We start from the raw sequence: 15,915 nt of genomic DNA on the forward strand, positions 1-15,915 counted from the left end.
CGTGGTGTACTGTATCAGGTAGTGGTAATGGTGTACCGTATCAGGTAGTGGTCGTGGTGTACCGTATCAGGTAGTGATAGTACCGTATCAGGTAGTGGTAGTACCGTATCACGTACTGGTAGTGGTGTACCGTATCAGGTAGTAGTCGTGGTGTACCGTATCAGGTAGTGATAGTACTGTATCAGGTAGTGGTCGTGGTAGTAGTTGTTGCAGCTGTCTTATCATAGTCCCATTTATCAGTTCGCGTTCAAAAGAGAACCGAATTTTACAAATACATGTTGCAGTTTTACAAGAAAAACAACATATTTGCAAATACGAAAACTAATTCTAGAAACATGCAATCAAACTGGCAACTACAATTACAAAGTCCACAAGAAACCTGAGCGAAGAAGTGTTCCATAAGGATTTTATGTGAGCTTCAAAAGTGATTTTGACCTTTCGAACTGTCGATGTTTGGTTGTTATAAGTTGAATTTTATGAAACAACTGAGATAAGGTAACACATGGTTAGGAACCGTATATGGTCGCCAAGAATATTTCTGAGCAATAGCCAATGCAGATAAAACGCATAATGGGGGCGCGGTGGGCGAGGTGTCTAACGCGCCAGGCTAGTGATCCTGCGAGCTTGCGGTGTCAGCTTTATGTGCAGACACTTTCGGTGTTTTCACAGTCGCTAGTGTCAGTACACAACCCTGTACACTTAAGAGAACCCACGAAAAATCGGTAACATATACCGTTGGTATATGACCAGATGGTGACCACATGAATACGCACCAACACCTTGACATTGCCAGGTGTGAATGGGTACCTCGTTGTTTAGCTTGTCAAGCATGACCAGGGCTCACTTGCACAAAGCGACCATAACGCTACAATGATTCCATTCTCGAATATAAACTTAAGATAGTCGTAGCGTTAAGATTTCTTTGTGCACGTGGGCCCTGATCAAGTGAATACTAATACATTACGTGATCTTGCCACAACTGTCACAACTGGTCTATCATTGAGAAGGGGTGCACCTTCGTCAGTTGATTGTCAACATGTCCGAACAGCCGAGACAAGGTTGCCGTTTGACATCTCAGTGTCGAGAAATCGTCAAAATTGTCAAAAACCCTCCCAGCTTTATTTCTCTAATGTTTCCGATGCATGCATCGCACGGACGCAACATTCTCTGCTGCCATACTTTCTGAAGTGTACTCAACCTGCCGTTTGTGTAGCTCAGGTCTAACTGAAAATATTGCATGATTCCCGGGGAGTTGAGATTGATAATATAATGTGTCGTTGAGACTGGTATACAATGATGGGAGGGAGGGATCTTTTTTTTCATATTCTATGGAAATTTTCATTTAAACTATTAATAAAAACTTTAGAGGCTGATGCTAGTCTATGTGCGACCTTATATCTTCGACAAAATTGCTACCAGGAGATGGTGAAACGGAACACGTATATATGGATTGTTTTAACACTCAGCTAGGAGAGGTTAACAAGTGCAACATTGCTTGACACAGTTGTCATTGTAACAAGTCTGATTTATACATGTAAAACGATCGGTGGTGTACACAAGCCCGACAGAGAAGAACGACAAGAAAGTAATATTTCCCTCACACATACCGGATTATGTTCATTGAAGCATCCGCTCTACATAGTGACTGAATAAACAAAGGAAAATACCCAGGTGTAATGAAGCCACTTGTGTTTAGCTAGCCAGAGTTCTCCAGAGGTTCAGTGGGTATGGTAGACCTAAGTCTACTCGAGTATGTCGTAAATCAGTTAACTTGTTCAAACAGACACGTTTATCTTGGGTAAACCCGTGAAGATCCAGGTTAGAATTCATATTCTGTTTCCCATACTTGTCGATAGAGGCAAGATAAGGCGGTTAAATCATGCCCCTTTAAGCTTGGTGATATGGTTGGCACAAGGCATTTTATCCCATTTGTGTAGATCAATGCTCATGCTGTTAATCACTGGCTTGTCTGGTCCTGACGTGATTACTGAGAGACCGTCGCCATATAGCGGGGCTGTTGCTGAGGGCGACGTAAAACTAAACTCGCTCACACAATCAATCATTATCTTGGGTAAAACAACGATCTATACAGGTTCACCTAGATCATCTGGGTTTTGAGACCGAGCACAAGTAGTGTACAGATGGTGAAAGAAAATAGTATCTTGGATTACACGTACATGTTTAAAGTCTCTCCGCTTCAAATTCTGGTCGGCGGGTCTATTTTCCAGAGTTTGCCTCCCTTCCATTGATATTCTGTCGTTTGTACGTTATGTCAAAATGAAGCTTGTGTATTCAAGTGTATCTTGGGTAAACAAGGCTGGAAGGCCTTCCAATGTTATAATGGTAAAGAAACGACTACATTGGGTGGTACATGTTTCAAGGGTCTTCTCTTCGATCGGGTCAATCAGTCCGTTTCCCGCAGTTGTCTCCCTTCCTTTGAAATGCTGTCGGTGATATATATGATCTCAAGATGGAGATTGTGTTGTCAGAGAGTGTGTTCAAACAGATCAAAATGCCTTGATTGATTGCAACACCCGCAAATAGGAAGTGCAAACCCTCCCAGACGAGAAAGGTGTTCAGTGGTGGTGGCATGGAGTGAGAGAGTGAGTGATACAGGTATCCACAGCCCAACCCCGACCTTCGCTGTAACTGTGAAGCTACCCCCACCGCCCCAGCTAGCAGAAACGTTTTGAAAACGATTCCGTACGGTTTTATAAACGTTAAAAATTTTGTGGATCTTTTTTACGTTTTAAAAAATGTTTTGACGAAACGTTGTCGAGAAACATTAAAAACTATCTGAAACGTTTTCGAAACGTTTTATTGGGGTTTCGAAAACGTTTCAGAAACGTTTGAGTTGAATGTCTTGCGATTGTAGAGATATCGTAAATACCAGCTAGTTAGTTTACCGACCCTGTTTTGAATCCTGTCCAATATATGGACACCCATAAGTAAATTTGTTCATCATGTAATCCGTTATTATTAGTGAAAATGAAAACAAAACAATGATATGTTGTACAAAATACTTCATTTCATCAATACCTATGGACAGTGATCAGTCATCTTAATTATGTCAATGTGAAAACTGATCTGAATAAAGAATGCTTTTCCAGAAAATGTAACAATTGAATTGTTAATGAAAGCTGATAAAATCCGGGAAAGAAAATGAAAATTATCTTATTAAGTTATTATTGTAAGTAAATAAAATCAAACCGATAATTTAATAAGAGCAATCTGACATCAGAACTTGACAATATCTAAATAGAGATAAATGAATGAGTGAGTGAGTTTAGTTTTACGCGAGGAACACCAGACATACGCTTCACACAGTGTGCAGCGTGACGATAGAAAACAAATGAATGAGATCTGAGTGAAAAATTAAAAATAGAACTTACCGAACTTTTAAGCCAAGAATTGTGATGTCCCGATCGAGATGGACCTCTTGTCACGTGACTACATTACATTTAGCACGCACGCACGCACGCACGCACGCACGCACGCACGCACGCACACGCACTCGTATCATATTTACACGTAATATATCCATAAAGTCCACAGTATAACCCCAAAATACTAATTTGTGTTTTTATGGCCTTATTATGACTTAAACGAGTATTACAAAGTCTCAAAATGTGTAACTGGCACCATCAAATACAGTGTTGTTCAGACTTGTACAAAGAAACAGTCACTCATGAAACTTGATTGTTTAAAATACTTTAACTCTGTAATAATGTCTTTATCATCCAAAACTTCCACTGGGGAGATCGCTTCTGTGGAATAAACGAGACAATGACCTAAAATGCCATGACGTCATGATGCTATGATATCACAGCACTGCAAGCCTAATGACACTTACCCTGTTTAGAGATGTACGTACATTTTTCACTGAAAACTAATGAAGATTCATTTTTTATTATAAATTGAGTTTCACCCTCGTGTCTTCTGATATCAAATATATCAATATTCGGTGATAAAAGTAAAAACAAATATTTGTAACTTTATCAACTCGTGTTGATATAATTGATATCAGTAGACACATGGTGAGATTCTTTATGTGTTCAATTAAAAATTTAAACATTTTTTATCAATTTCGACAATCTGTAAATATACAAGAATGTGGATGGTTTGTGTAAAATGAGTGCGTTTCGTTTTATGCCATATTTAGCAAACTTCAAGCAATATCTCTATGGAAGACACCAGAAACTGGCTTCACACATTGTACACATGTGGGGAATCGAACCAAGATCGTGACGAGAGAGCGATGTAAACACAAGGCTGCCTCACAGCTCCTGGTTGTTTCAGTGAATGAGTGAGTTTGGTTTAACGTTATTCCAACTGCATTACACGTCACGTGATGTGAGATGGAAGATGTGGCGATGCATGCCCAGCGCGTTTACCAATTTGGCGAGACTCATGAACTCTGCAACAGTTGCAGACATAGGCACGGATCGAAGCCCCGATCACAACATGTTGGTGTCGTCAAGGGATAAAACTTTGCAGAACGAACTGACGCCTTATGACACCTTCAAGTCAGCCTGGCTCACTGTGTCGACGTACACAGACGGTGTGGATCGTGGCTCATAATATCAATCACTAGATTGCATGGTCCAGACAGGCCGCCGTTGTAAGAGCGGCGTTTAACAACAAACAAACAATCACTTGCACGCATTTAGCCTTACCATTCGCTACTCAGTGGGGCGGTGGGGGTAGCCCAGTGGTTAAAGCGCTTCTACACGCCGAAGACCCGGGTTCGATTCCCAACATGGGTACTATGTGTGAAGCCGATTTGTGATACCACATCGCCGTGATATTGCTAAAACTCTTGCTAAAACTCACTCACGCAATAGCATAACAAAAATTACAGAAAGTGGGTTTCTCATAAAAATAGCTTTTTATTTAGTTCATAAAAATATGTATATACAAAAAGAGGCATGTAGACATACAATATATACAGTATCAGCTAATTACAGTGTAAATGGCACAGCTAACAATATTCCACGATGAACATGGCTCCTGTAAATAAACTTCTCGAAACATAACGTATAGTTGTTCATAAAATATACTTTAAAAACATCAAAAATACTTCGTAACATTAACGTGACATTTCAAAAACCTCTGTATGACCACGCGATAGCTTAAATGCAACAACATTTTACAGAAAATGAGGATTTTACAGTCAACAGGGACATATTTTTTAAACTAACAATTTATAATATTAACATTTATAAAGATATAATAGTGAGCAAACTGTAATTAAAAGATGATGATTGCATGACGTCTGACGTCAAATTCTAATATCGATCTGGGTGTACTCTGTTTTAGTCATAGGGTGAGTGAGTTTAGTTTTACGCCGCATTCAGCAATATTCCAGCTATATGGTGGCGGTCTGGAAATAATCATGTCTGGACCAGACAATCCAGTGGTCAACAGCATGAGCATCGATCTACTCAAATGGGATACGATGACATTTGTCAACCACTCGATCCCGTTAGTCGCCTCATACGACAAGCATGGGTTACTGATGATCAATTTTAACCCGGATCATCACGGGTCTTTATTTCCTAACTGTATGTGGGAGGCAGTAACGGATGGAATGTGTGGGGTGGGGGTAGGGGAGGACAACCCGGACGATAACACACTATCTGTACACGTTTCTTGATTAACAAGGGGCATTTACGAATTGAATTCCTTTCCAGCTCCTTGAGACGCATAATGTAAATCACCGGTTCAAGTCAATAACACACAATAATAAAACAGAGAATACTAAAGAAATAGTCTACCAATTTCATGAAACCTAAAATAAAAGAACACGAATTGATGTCCTGATTGTGATATCTTCGTGTAGGTTCGTGTAAATATGAAATTTGCATTCGTGAAAAATGAAGAGAGTGTGAGAGAATGACTTTAAGGCCGGAACAATGTAGCAGCTGTGTTCGAGTTTGTCGGGTTGATGTGATTAAATAGCCCGAATTGTGACTGTTTGTATACTCAAGACGAATTCGGGTTTATCAAAGAAGAAAAATACAAATCAATGGAATTCGAGAAAAGCGGAGGAGAAAAATAACAAATCTTTAACAAATAACAAAACGATTTTGTATTTAGCAAACGTAAACACTCTTTGCAGTAAGAGTATTTCGACAAAATGAACAGGAATCATTTTTTCCTATCCGAGATATCAACTTTTTTTTAGCAAAAAGGGAATTATACAAACAGATAGCCTAATACCCTCACATCACGTTAAGTGATTCTTGATGATACTTTGAGTAACATATGAGTAAACTTACACAACGTGACATTGGCACACGAAAGCGCGCGCGCGCTTGGGTGTAAATATATACAAACAATGATACATAATGCACAGAAATATTAAAATTGTAAATATGGCACATCAAATACAAGAGATAATAAATACAAAAGATTGAACACATTCCCTGGTGGACGCTTCGTAAATTCGTTGGCTAAAAGTATAATATTTCTCTATGCTGGGATCTTTTAAAATCGCCATACTATTTTTACGCCCTTTCCCGTAATGTTTTCCCCAAAGTAGCAACATACAATGGAAAAAATAATAATAATCATACTCATAGTATGAGACACAAATTTCTGTTTGTAAATTTAGCGATTTAGAATGACAGGTCATGTCGAGATCAAATTTGGCCATATGATGGCTAGTGCATTTACTTCAATAATTAATAATCGAATGTTTGGCACAAGCACTTTATCAATTTTAACAAATGAACATGAAATATGATAATAACGGTTAATAGTCATGATTTACATACACTGACGAACAGCATATGAAGGTACATTAAAGACTCTCGAAGCTCGGCAAATTAGCTGCTATTCAAATTCAAATGCAAGATGGTCAAACTGAATAAAATATATTACAATTCCGATGTAGTTCAGTTTTAAAACCACAACTCATCTCACACATGGCACTGAATACATTTTTAAAAAGTCAAAGGACGCTGCCTGGTAACGACATTATCTAAGTTATATTTGTTTTATAATTTCTGTTTTAGATAATTGCTAATCTTAATACTCATCAATATTGATACTTAACAATTATCAAAGGACCCGGACCAAAAAAACAATTCAAGAATACTGTGAATTCTTTTATATTTTAGACTATATCTTTTCATGCTACGTCCAAACTTTCATATAATTTACCGTATGAGAACTTAAATTCCTGTGTACCTCAACCTGAATTGTTTTAATCAACAGTCATATGTTATTCAACTTAAATACTTTAACTCTAGCTTGAAAAGGAGATATCATAAACGAATTAAATTAAGTAATTGAAAATGCTATTGTATTACATCAGGTATTGTATTACATTAACAACACGGATGAACACATGGGCGCAAGACAAAGGTTATACCACATAGAATGGAAGAGTTTTCAAGATGAGACAATGAACACCATCTGGTTGTACCATCTAAGCATGAACGGTATTTTTTTTCCTTTTAAAGGAAGTCATTGACCAGTGCCCAAAGGCTGGCGGTCCTAATGCATCGCGTGACCAAAAACGCCACTTTGGAATTCGCTTTCTGCACACAACCCCCGAGTTACACCTACCAGGGTCATGTTTATCTTCTTGTGGGATAAACACCATTCGATGATAACATGTAATGCTACTGTACAATGTCAAGAGTTGATTAGAATAAATGAGATTATATCTGTTTATTTTGGAATGACTTGGACGGATTTATGGAGATCGCACATTTTCGTGATCATTTTAGCGATCATTTTAGATGTATTTCAATCCCTCTTCGAAAACGATTTCGCCATTTCGCACCCGTGACAACTTTAAAAATCTTTTCAAGATCATAAAAGCGTCGTTCTTCAACAAACACACGTGAAATACTAACATTAACCCACAGATTATTATTTTCAAGGCGTAATCGGTGTGAGATACAGAGGATACTAAACGACCTTCAGTGTAATACGTGTTTCACAATGTGGAATACCATCGCAATTTTAACAGTGATATCTTTAATAACTAGATTGTTTTCAATACGTCACTTACATTCATAAATCTAGTCTGAGTGTGGCTTCCGATGACACCATCATGACGTCATCCATAATGGCCCATTTTCTTTTCCTGTCTGTGACTCGGAACATCTGCTAATTCATATTGGCGGTGTGGTGTTTCTGTGCTTTGTTCACAGACATGGCTGAGACTCAGTTCTTCCTGTAGGGCTTTGGCACTTGGGGCCAGTTGAACTTGTAAACTAAGCGTGTGCCTTCAATCCTGGACATCAAGCCTGACTTATAGTAGTGCCTGTGAAGAAACAGTATATTTTCTATATTTTTCCAACAGCCATTACTACTACTACTACTACTACTACTACTACTACTACTACTACTACTACTACTACTACTACTACTACTACTACTACTACTACTACGTGGACCAGTGGATAGACTCGCTGCTCGAGATCTTGCTGGAATACTGAAGAACGCAACATAATACTAAATTCAGTCACCACCACCACTACTACTACTACTACTACTACTACTACTACTACGTGGACCAGTGGACTGACTGTCTGCTCAGAAAGCGGACGGTCGGAGTTTACGCACACCCGTACCCACGCGCACACACAAACGCGCACACACAAACACACACACACACTGCGACGCGCACACGAGGATACGACTCCCTCAACATCTGTAACTCTATCAACTACTCACCTGATGCCACGACTGAGTTTCTCAAAGGTCATGTCCCTCTTTCGTTTCTTCTCTCCCCACATTCGACTCATCACGGTGGTGTCCACGAACTTGAACGTGCCCTCGCTTCTGTTTACCCACTTTGCTAGGTCTGGTCGGTTCTCCAAGACTTGCAGGATGAACTTCCACAGCAACACATTTTTGGCGCCTGCAGAGAAAATGGCAAGTTACAGAACTTCTATTCCTAGGGGCAACTTTCGAGGATTATTCCATCTCTGGTTATCCCACAACGTGTTTGTCGTGGTTTTCAGTAAGTTGAGTTGTTGAATAATAACATATCCAGTCCAGCACTGCTCAAAAACGCTGTCCATTTATATTTTGTTGCAGTGGGCACAAAACGAAAGAGTCTTTAGTTTTGATTTCAATACCTCAGTAACACCGTAGCAAAATTGTCAGTGATTAACATCCTTAGCATCGATCTACCCTATTAAAATACCATGACGTGCATCAACGAAATAAGCGACCTTAATCACTACAGCTGACTACAATGACCGATTGTCGGAAATATCGTCCATAGGAGAAATTATTAATGAGTATCGTTATGAGTGAGTTAGTTTAATCTTACGCCGTTTTAGCAATGTTCCAGCAATATCACAGCAAGGGACACCAGAAATGGGCTTCACACATTGTAACCAATGCCCTAATCACTAAGCTACCCTGCAAAAATTGCGTAAATCGATCATGCTGTTGAACACTGGATTGTCTGGTCCAGACTCATTCATTATTTACTGACCACTGCCATAGAGCTGGAATATTGCTGAATGCGGCGTAAATCTACACTCACCCACTCACAATCATTAACAGGCGATCAGAACAAGCCACTTAACGTTAAGCCAAATAATATTCAGACATCATCCCTTATCGTGAACATGTTCTTTCCTGAACGCGTTGCTTGTTCTGATACCAGGAGAGACTTAGTGCAGGCAAATCTAGTCGACTAGATAACGTCAGATAAGGCAATGATGCTCACCTCGTCGACTTTTGCAGTATGGTTTTACGTAGTCCTCCTCGTCCGATTCCTCCATCATGGCTAGTTCCGCTTTCTGTTTTGTCCAAATATGGTCAAACATAGGAAGAGATGACTTGTACTCTGTTAAGATAAACAACACATCAGTGTGACAGCGAATGTTATTTGGTATGTGAATGAGTGAGTAATGTTTCACGTCGCACTTGTCAATATTCCAGCTATAGGGTGGCGTTAATGATCCAGCAAGAACCAGACAATCCAGTGATCAACAACATGATCATCGATCTACATACGCATTTGGGATACGATGACATGAGTAAACCAAGTCAGCGAACCTGACCATGCCATTTGGTATGTAACACACCACAACATTCGAGCAATATGACGACAGTCTGTAGCTGGTCCAGTCTGGACATCCAGTGATTGAAATCATGAGCAAAAATGGCAAAACAACCATAACATGCGCCTACCTGATTGTTCGAAGGACGTCGGGCTCGGAGCACCGTCGCTGAGGCTGCTGCGGATGCTTGTTTCGCCGTCACTGTTGCAGTCTGTGCCAACAATCTCGTCCAGGAACGACAAATCCTCCAACTCGAGAACAACTGCAACAACAACAGATATGGTCAATGAGGACTGAATTGTTTTAAATCAGGTAAGAGATCTCACAGCAGTATGTAAATAACCGTAAAGGGGCGGCGAGGTAGCTTAGTGGTTAAAGCGTTCGCGTGTCACGTCGAAGACCAGGGTTAGATTCCAACTATGACTACAATGTTAGAAGCCCATTTCTGTTGTCCCCCAAAATGATATGCCTGGAATATTGCTAAAAGCGGCGAAAAAACTAAAAGTCGCAGTAACTGTAACGTTAAAGGCGAGGGCATGAGATCTGTGGGGTGTCATGACAACGACAGGATGGAGACACTATAGGGGAGTGAGGGTAGCGTCGTCGAGAAAACAAATGAAGCAGGTTCAGTTTTTCAAACATATATTTAAATGGCGGTGTAGAGGGTGGAGGGTTGGCTCAAGATAACTGACGAATCCTCCCTCCCTCAACCATCCCACCCCACGAGTAAGTTTATTTACTCTGGACGAGGCAGACAATAGGTGACCTATCTCTCCGACATGTCAATGGCTCATTTCCCTCTAGATGTAAACGAGGGAAGAATGACGGACACTATAAGGAAATACTGACCAGAATAAGGAAACAGTATTCCGTAAAGACAATATTGATGCGTCCTAGTCTCCTAATTAAGGGACATCATTTCTGAGACAAAGGCACGAGGACGCTGTCGGCGGAAAACGTCGCCAAGGAAACACTTACCGCTTTGATTGTCATCTTCGTTATCAGCCGAGACTTGAGGCACCTCGGGAAGGTCTGTCATCCATTCTGAAATTTCGGAAGTTTGATTATTTCCCCAAAGTCTATAGATCTGGTAATTTTGTCATTGTCAACCAGAAATATAACGTTGACACGTATGTAATGACCTTGAAATGAGCTTTTGTCTCACATTTCAGACAAAGTGTTTTAGCAACTACGTTCACGCTATTTTCTGCAATACGAGAAATGTAATTAACATTTAACAAAAACGTTTTGAGTTTTATTGATCTCTCTCTCGTTCATTTGCAATTTTATGATTTCTTGCCACATTGCTGGTAGAAGGTCGTATGATTTGCCAGTCTGTTTAATCTATTTTTGATGCAACAGATCCCATTTGCATTTCAAGTTTCAAATTGCAAATCATTTCCTTTACAGCCTGCCAATACATCGACGGTCCCACATAGGAAGTCTTCAGATGTTACAGGAAAACATTCGCACGTATTTCTGGCAAAAACTTACGTTCTGTCCTACTATTTTGTTACAAAGTATCACCGATTTCCCGGTGACACTGATCAAAGAAAGATCAATCATGAAAAATGACAGCTCCGCTTTAATATTGAGAGCTGTTCTGACAGCCCATGTGACCTCATACACATGAAATGTTGGTTTCCTAACAACCACCCGTCTTGCTTCGCGAATGTGGAAGGCTTCCCTTGGTAATGTAATTCATTCTGGCTACGTCACAAAACCCCCGACGCTTTTTTGTTGTTAGTTATTGTCAAATGTCCTTCATGGGTTAAAATAACGGCTTATTCTCGGTTAAATCTTGGCAACACATCGCTATTCACACTTTCCATTAAACTTTCCTATAACTGACAATCACTACCTTTGGGTTGTGTTTGAAAGTCTAAGGATAAATTAGTTTTTTTTTTTGTTCAAAAGCAGCCTGGCACGTGTCTTTTCGACTCCAGCTGATGGAGCGACGCAGTGAATAAACTTACTAGGTAAATCAAAAAGTGGCTTTTACATTTTACATACATTACGCAGTGAGTTTTTACGTCGCATTATTTCGTCGCATTATTTCAGCGAGCCTAAGTAAATAATGTTAACTGATTATCTGTCACCTGTTATCCTCACTGATGGTATTTGTAAGATAACCTTAATCTTTACGGACTTCATATGAAGTCATTAAACTTACCGCTGATATATCTCTCGTCGCTAGCTGCTAGTATGGTGTAGGTGGGATGCATCTGATACTCAGACATCTCGGGGTAGCCGGAGCCCAGTCCAGACTCGACACACCCGCCACCTGGTTGCATTGACTCTGAAGGCGTAATGATCGTATTAAATTAAACTTGTCGCCTTATATGCCTTTTCAAAGATTACACTACAAATATGCACTGTTATCAACCCAAAATGTTTCTGTTGGGATTTTCCTTACATGTTGTATCAATATGACAAATTAACGACCACTGTTAATTGTATGCGGTCTGTCCAGTCTCACTTCACAAAGGGTGTAATTTGAATAGATACGGTTATCACTCTTTCCTTCTGAAAACAAATAGTCGTACGTGCCCAGACGTTTAATCAATTCGCTTTCAACGACAAATGGTTGTATTACAGTTCGCGTGTTTCAGTTATCAATCCTACGTAATACATGTATCGAACTAATATCGACAACTGATATGACCACCGTCTGCTGAAGTGTAACTGATGTTGCTGTCCACAGCCCGCCTTTAAAAGCCGACCAACGGGTTCGGGTGGCCAGGCCTGCTGACTGGGTTGACACATGTCATTGTATCCCAATAACTCACATCGGGTTGATGCTCATGATGGTGATCACTGTATTTTACGGCCCAGACCCAGACTGTTTACAGACTGCCGTCATATAGCAGGACTAATGCGGAGTGCGCCTTTAACTTAAAGACAAACTGTCGGAAAATATCGGAAGCAATCGGTTTCCTTACCTCTAATGGCTGCAGCAAGGTCTTCTAATGTCGCTTCAGCGTCGTTTATCATCGGCGGCATGTGGCTCTGATAGTGGCCGAATGTCTGACTAAACTCGGGCAGAGCCGTGTGCGGGAACTGACAACAAATATACAAACATAGACAAACGAGAAAAGCTTTGCTGCAGCATCTGCTGCTTGTCAAGGTACTCCAGACATTAAATTTTGTCCGCGTAACGACTTCTGTAGATTTATTCAGAAAGTTCTTCGCTACAAGTATATTTCAGTCCACTAGTACCATCAGGGGCGGTGGGGTACGCTAATGGTTAAAGCGATTCGCATCGCTCTGAGCATGCACCTTGCAGATGGATGGATACAGCGCCTTATGAATCATACATTATATTATTATTGCAAATGTCTCCATCATCATCATCTTCATCATCATAGTAGACGCTTACAGTCTCTACTCAAGAGACTAACTTGCTACAAACGTAACTTAATATCTGAATATCTGCAGCAACGGATTGGGTAAGCTGTTATCTTTGCATATTCAATTTCACCGTAGCTAACCAACATTAATAAACTATGTAACTCTACACCGCGTTATCATTGTTCATTATGGGTGTTCATTACAACAGAAAGTAAGTGTATAAACACCGACTGGGAGGTCCATGGCTCGGAGTGAGTGAGTGAGTTTATTTTTATGCCGCTGTTAGCAATGTGTCAGCAATATCATGGCGGGGGACACCAGAAATGAGCTTCACACATTCTAACCATGTAGCGAATCAAACCCGTCTCTTCGGTGTGACGAGTTTACGCTTTACCCACTAGGCTACCCCACCGCCCTCATGACTCTAAACTTTGCTTGGTGAACCGCCTTCTGACTAGATAACGTTACAGCGCATCCATTTTGGGTTACGTTCAGAAAAAGGCAATATACTGATTCATTCTTAGTTAGAATCGACTTTTCAACCGGATGTCCGTATGTCCGATATGCACAATATGGGGTAAAGGTTACATTACAGTAGCTCACTATATGCCGTGGGGAGACTGGCATGTTGGCGGAAGCACGGTGGATGTTTAATATGCTAATTATATATGTTATGGGAAACTGGAGCTGACTTATCCCTGTATACAAAGCCGCGTCATACTTAATAGAATTACATGAGGTATTATTGTCTTTGTCGCTAGGGTATCCTGATAATAAAATTAATTTGTACTTGTATCTAACTTCGTAAAATTGATACATCGTTTCAAGATGTGAGGACAGAGGTTTGTAACGAAAGAAAATGACATCAAGGTATCTGTCACTGCCGTGATCCTAGCTCTAAATAAAACAGACTACGTATAGTTATTATATGTTTAGCAGGGGACACCAGAAATGGGCGCACACATGGTACCCATGTGGGGAATCGAACACAGATCTTCGGCGTGACGAGCGGACGCTTTAACCACAAAGCCACCCTTCGCCCATTTATATATAACGTACGGGATATAGCCAAGTAAACGCCGAGTTCGTGTAAGGAAAAAGGCCTGGATAATCGATGTATATATAATCACCCCATCGTCCCACAAATGTGTGAATGAGTGAATACGTCTAGTTTTGCAATACTAGCAATATTTCAGCCATTTGGCGGCAGACTTTAAATATTTGACACTGGACCAGGAATTGCAGTGATCATTTGGGGAACGATGACATGTGTCAACCAGCGACCCTGGCCACTCGATCCCGTTAGTCGCCTCTTATGACAAGCACAGTCGCCCTTTATGGCAAGCATGGCTTGCTGAAGGCCTATTGTACTCGGGGCCTTCACAGCTCGAAATGTGCTTAAAGAGACGTAATCTTATACCCATTCTCAATGATATGAGGCCGAACTCAGCAATACTCCACCTGAATGACGGTGAGCTGCATCGACTTAACTCATTCACTCACTTTAGCAAATTTCAGCAATATTACGTCAGGGAACACAATGTGAGGAGTCGTACCCAAATCTTCGACGAGCAAACGTTTTAACCAGAAAGCCATGGGTACCTTGTACGAAGACCGATTCTGGTATCCCCAACGTTGATATTGCTGAAACAGTGCTAAAAGCGGCGCAAAACCATACACACTCACTCATTCAGGCTTTCCAACACATTCACGATGTCAAACTGTGACTGAACCGTAAATCTTGAAACTGTGTTCACGGCTCCAGAGAATTTTTCAAGCAACTGGGTGTATACTACCATGTCTGTTTATGTATGAGTAATTGCATGTTTTGAGGAATAACTAACAGTTTGTACACTCCCTCTAGTTGAAAGAATTTAGTACTTTTACATAGTCTCTTTTCCTTGATGGGTAATTAACACCTCTAAATATATAAGTATAAATACCTAGCAACAAACCTTTTAGATTTTAGTAATTCTTATGTTGTCAAAAGGTCTGCAGCCACTTTTTAAACACTCGACATGGAAGTCACGTGACTACTACATTAAACTCCAGACAGTGGCTACGACCATAACAGTATGTGTGTATATAGGCATGAAGTAGCCTTTGCTAGCGCTGTTGTAGAGTTCTGGCCCCGGATCCGCGATGAATTATCATACTCAAGCCAATTTAGTTAAGTGAGTGAAGTAGAGGTGTTATGGACCTATTGAGTCATTCTTATGCGTTTTCTGTACTCACGGATTTGTAATTAATCGAGTAAATGGGATTTTTATTGAGTACAATACGCAACCCAAATTGCACTACGACTTAAATATTTGAAATGTATACTTACAGGAGCTGTTAGCGCTGTCATTCTGAGATCTTCGATGCACCTGAAACAAACGCCACAGACATCATATCGTAAACTAGCATGTTGAGATTACCCGTGCCTTCAGATCGCCTCCGTTGTGCTAAGAGGGTCCGCCCGGAGAGCGGTAGGTCACAGGTTCAAACCCCGGCCGCGGTATATCAAAGGACCTGTACTTAT

The 15,915-nt window shown here is 40.5% G+C and overlaps 1 protein-coding gene across 2 annotated transcripts in view; it reads right to left on the reverse strand.

Annotated features, from left to right (window-relative positions):
- Positions 1 to 4,869: 4,869 nt before the first annotated feature.
- Positions 4,870 to 15,915, reverse strand: part of LOC137261560 (ETS-related transcription factor Elf-3-like) — a 34,896-nt gene continuing 23,850 nt past the window's right edge. For both annotated transcript variants that reach the window (XM_067799327.1, XM_067799326.1), the window contains exons 2-9: positions 15,721 to 15,760; positions 12,983 to 13,100; positions 12,214 to 12,339; positions 11,019 to 11,084; positions 10,171 to 10,302; positions 9,704 to 9,823; positions 8,695 to 8,881; positions 4,870 to 8,281 (exon numbers count right to left, since the gene is read on the reverse strand). In XM_067799327.1, the coding sequence (XP_067655428.1) occupies positions 8,182 to 8,281; positions 8,695 to 8,881; positions 9,704 to 9,823; positions 10,171 to 10,302; positions 11,019 to 11,084; positions 12,214 to 12,339; positions 12,983 to 13,100; positions 15,721 to 15,741 (870 nt within the window). In that variant the 5' untranslated portion in view covers positions 15,742 to 15,760 and the 3' untranslated portion in view covers positions 4,870 to 8,181. The remainder of the gene's footprint in view (positions 8,282 to 8,694; positions 8,882 to 9,703; positions 9,824 to 10,170; positions 10,303 to 11,018; positions 11,085 to 12,213; positions 12,340 to 12,982; positions 13,101 to 15,720; positions 15,761 to 15,915) is intronic.

The sequence above is a fragment of the Haliotis asinina genome, chromosome 14 (genome assembly GCF_037392515.1).
Source record: "Haliotis asinina isolate JCU_RB_2024 chromosome 14, JCU_Hal_asi_v2, whole genome shotgun sequence".
Classification (NCBI taxonomy): Eukaryota; Metazoa; Mollusca; class Gastropoda; order Lepetellida; family Haliotidae; genus Haliotis; species Haliotis asinina.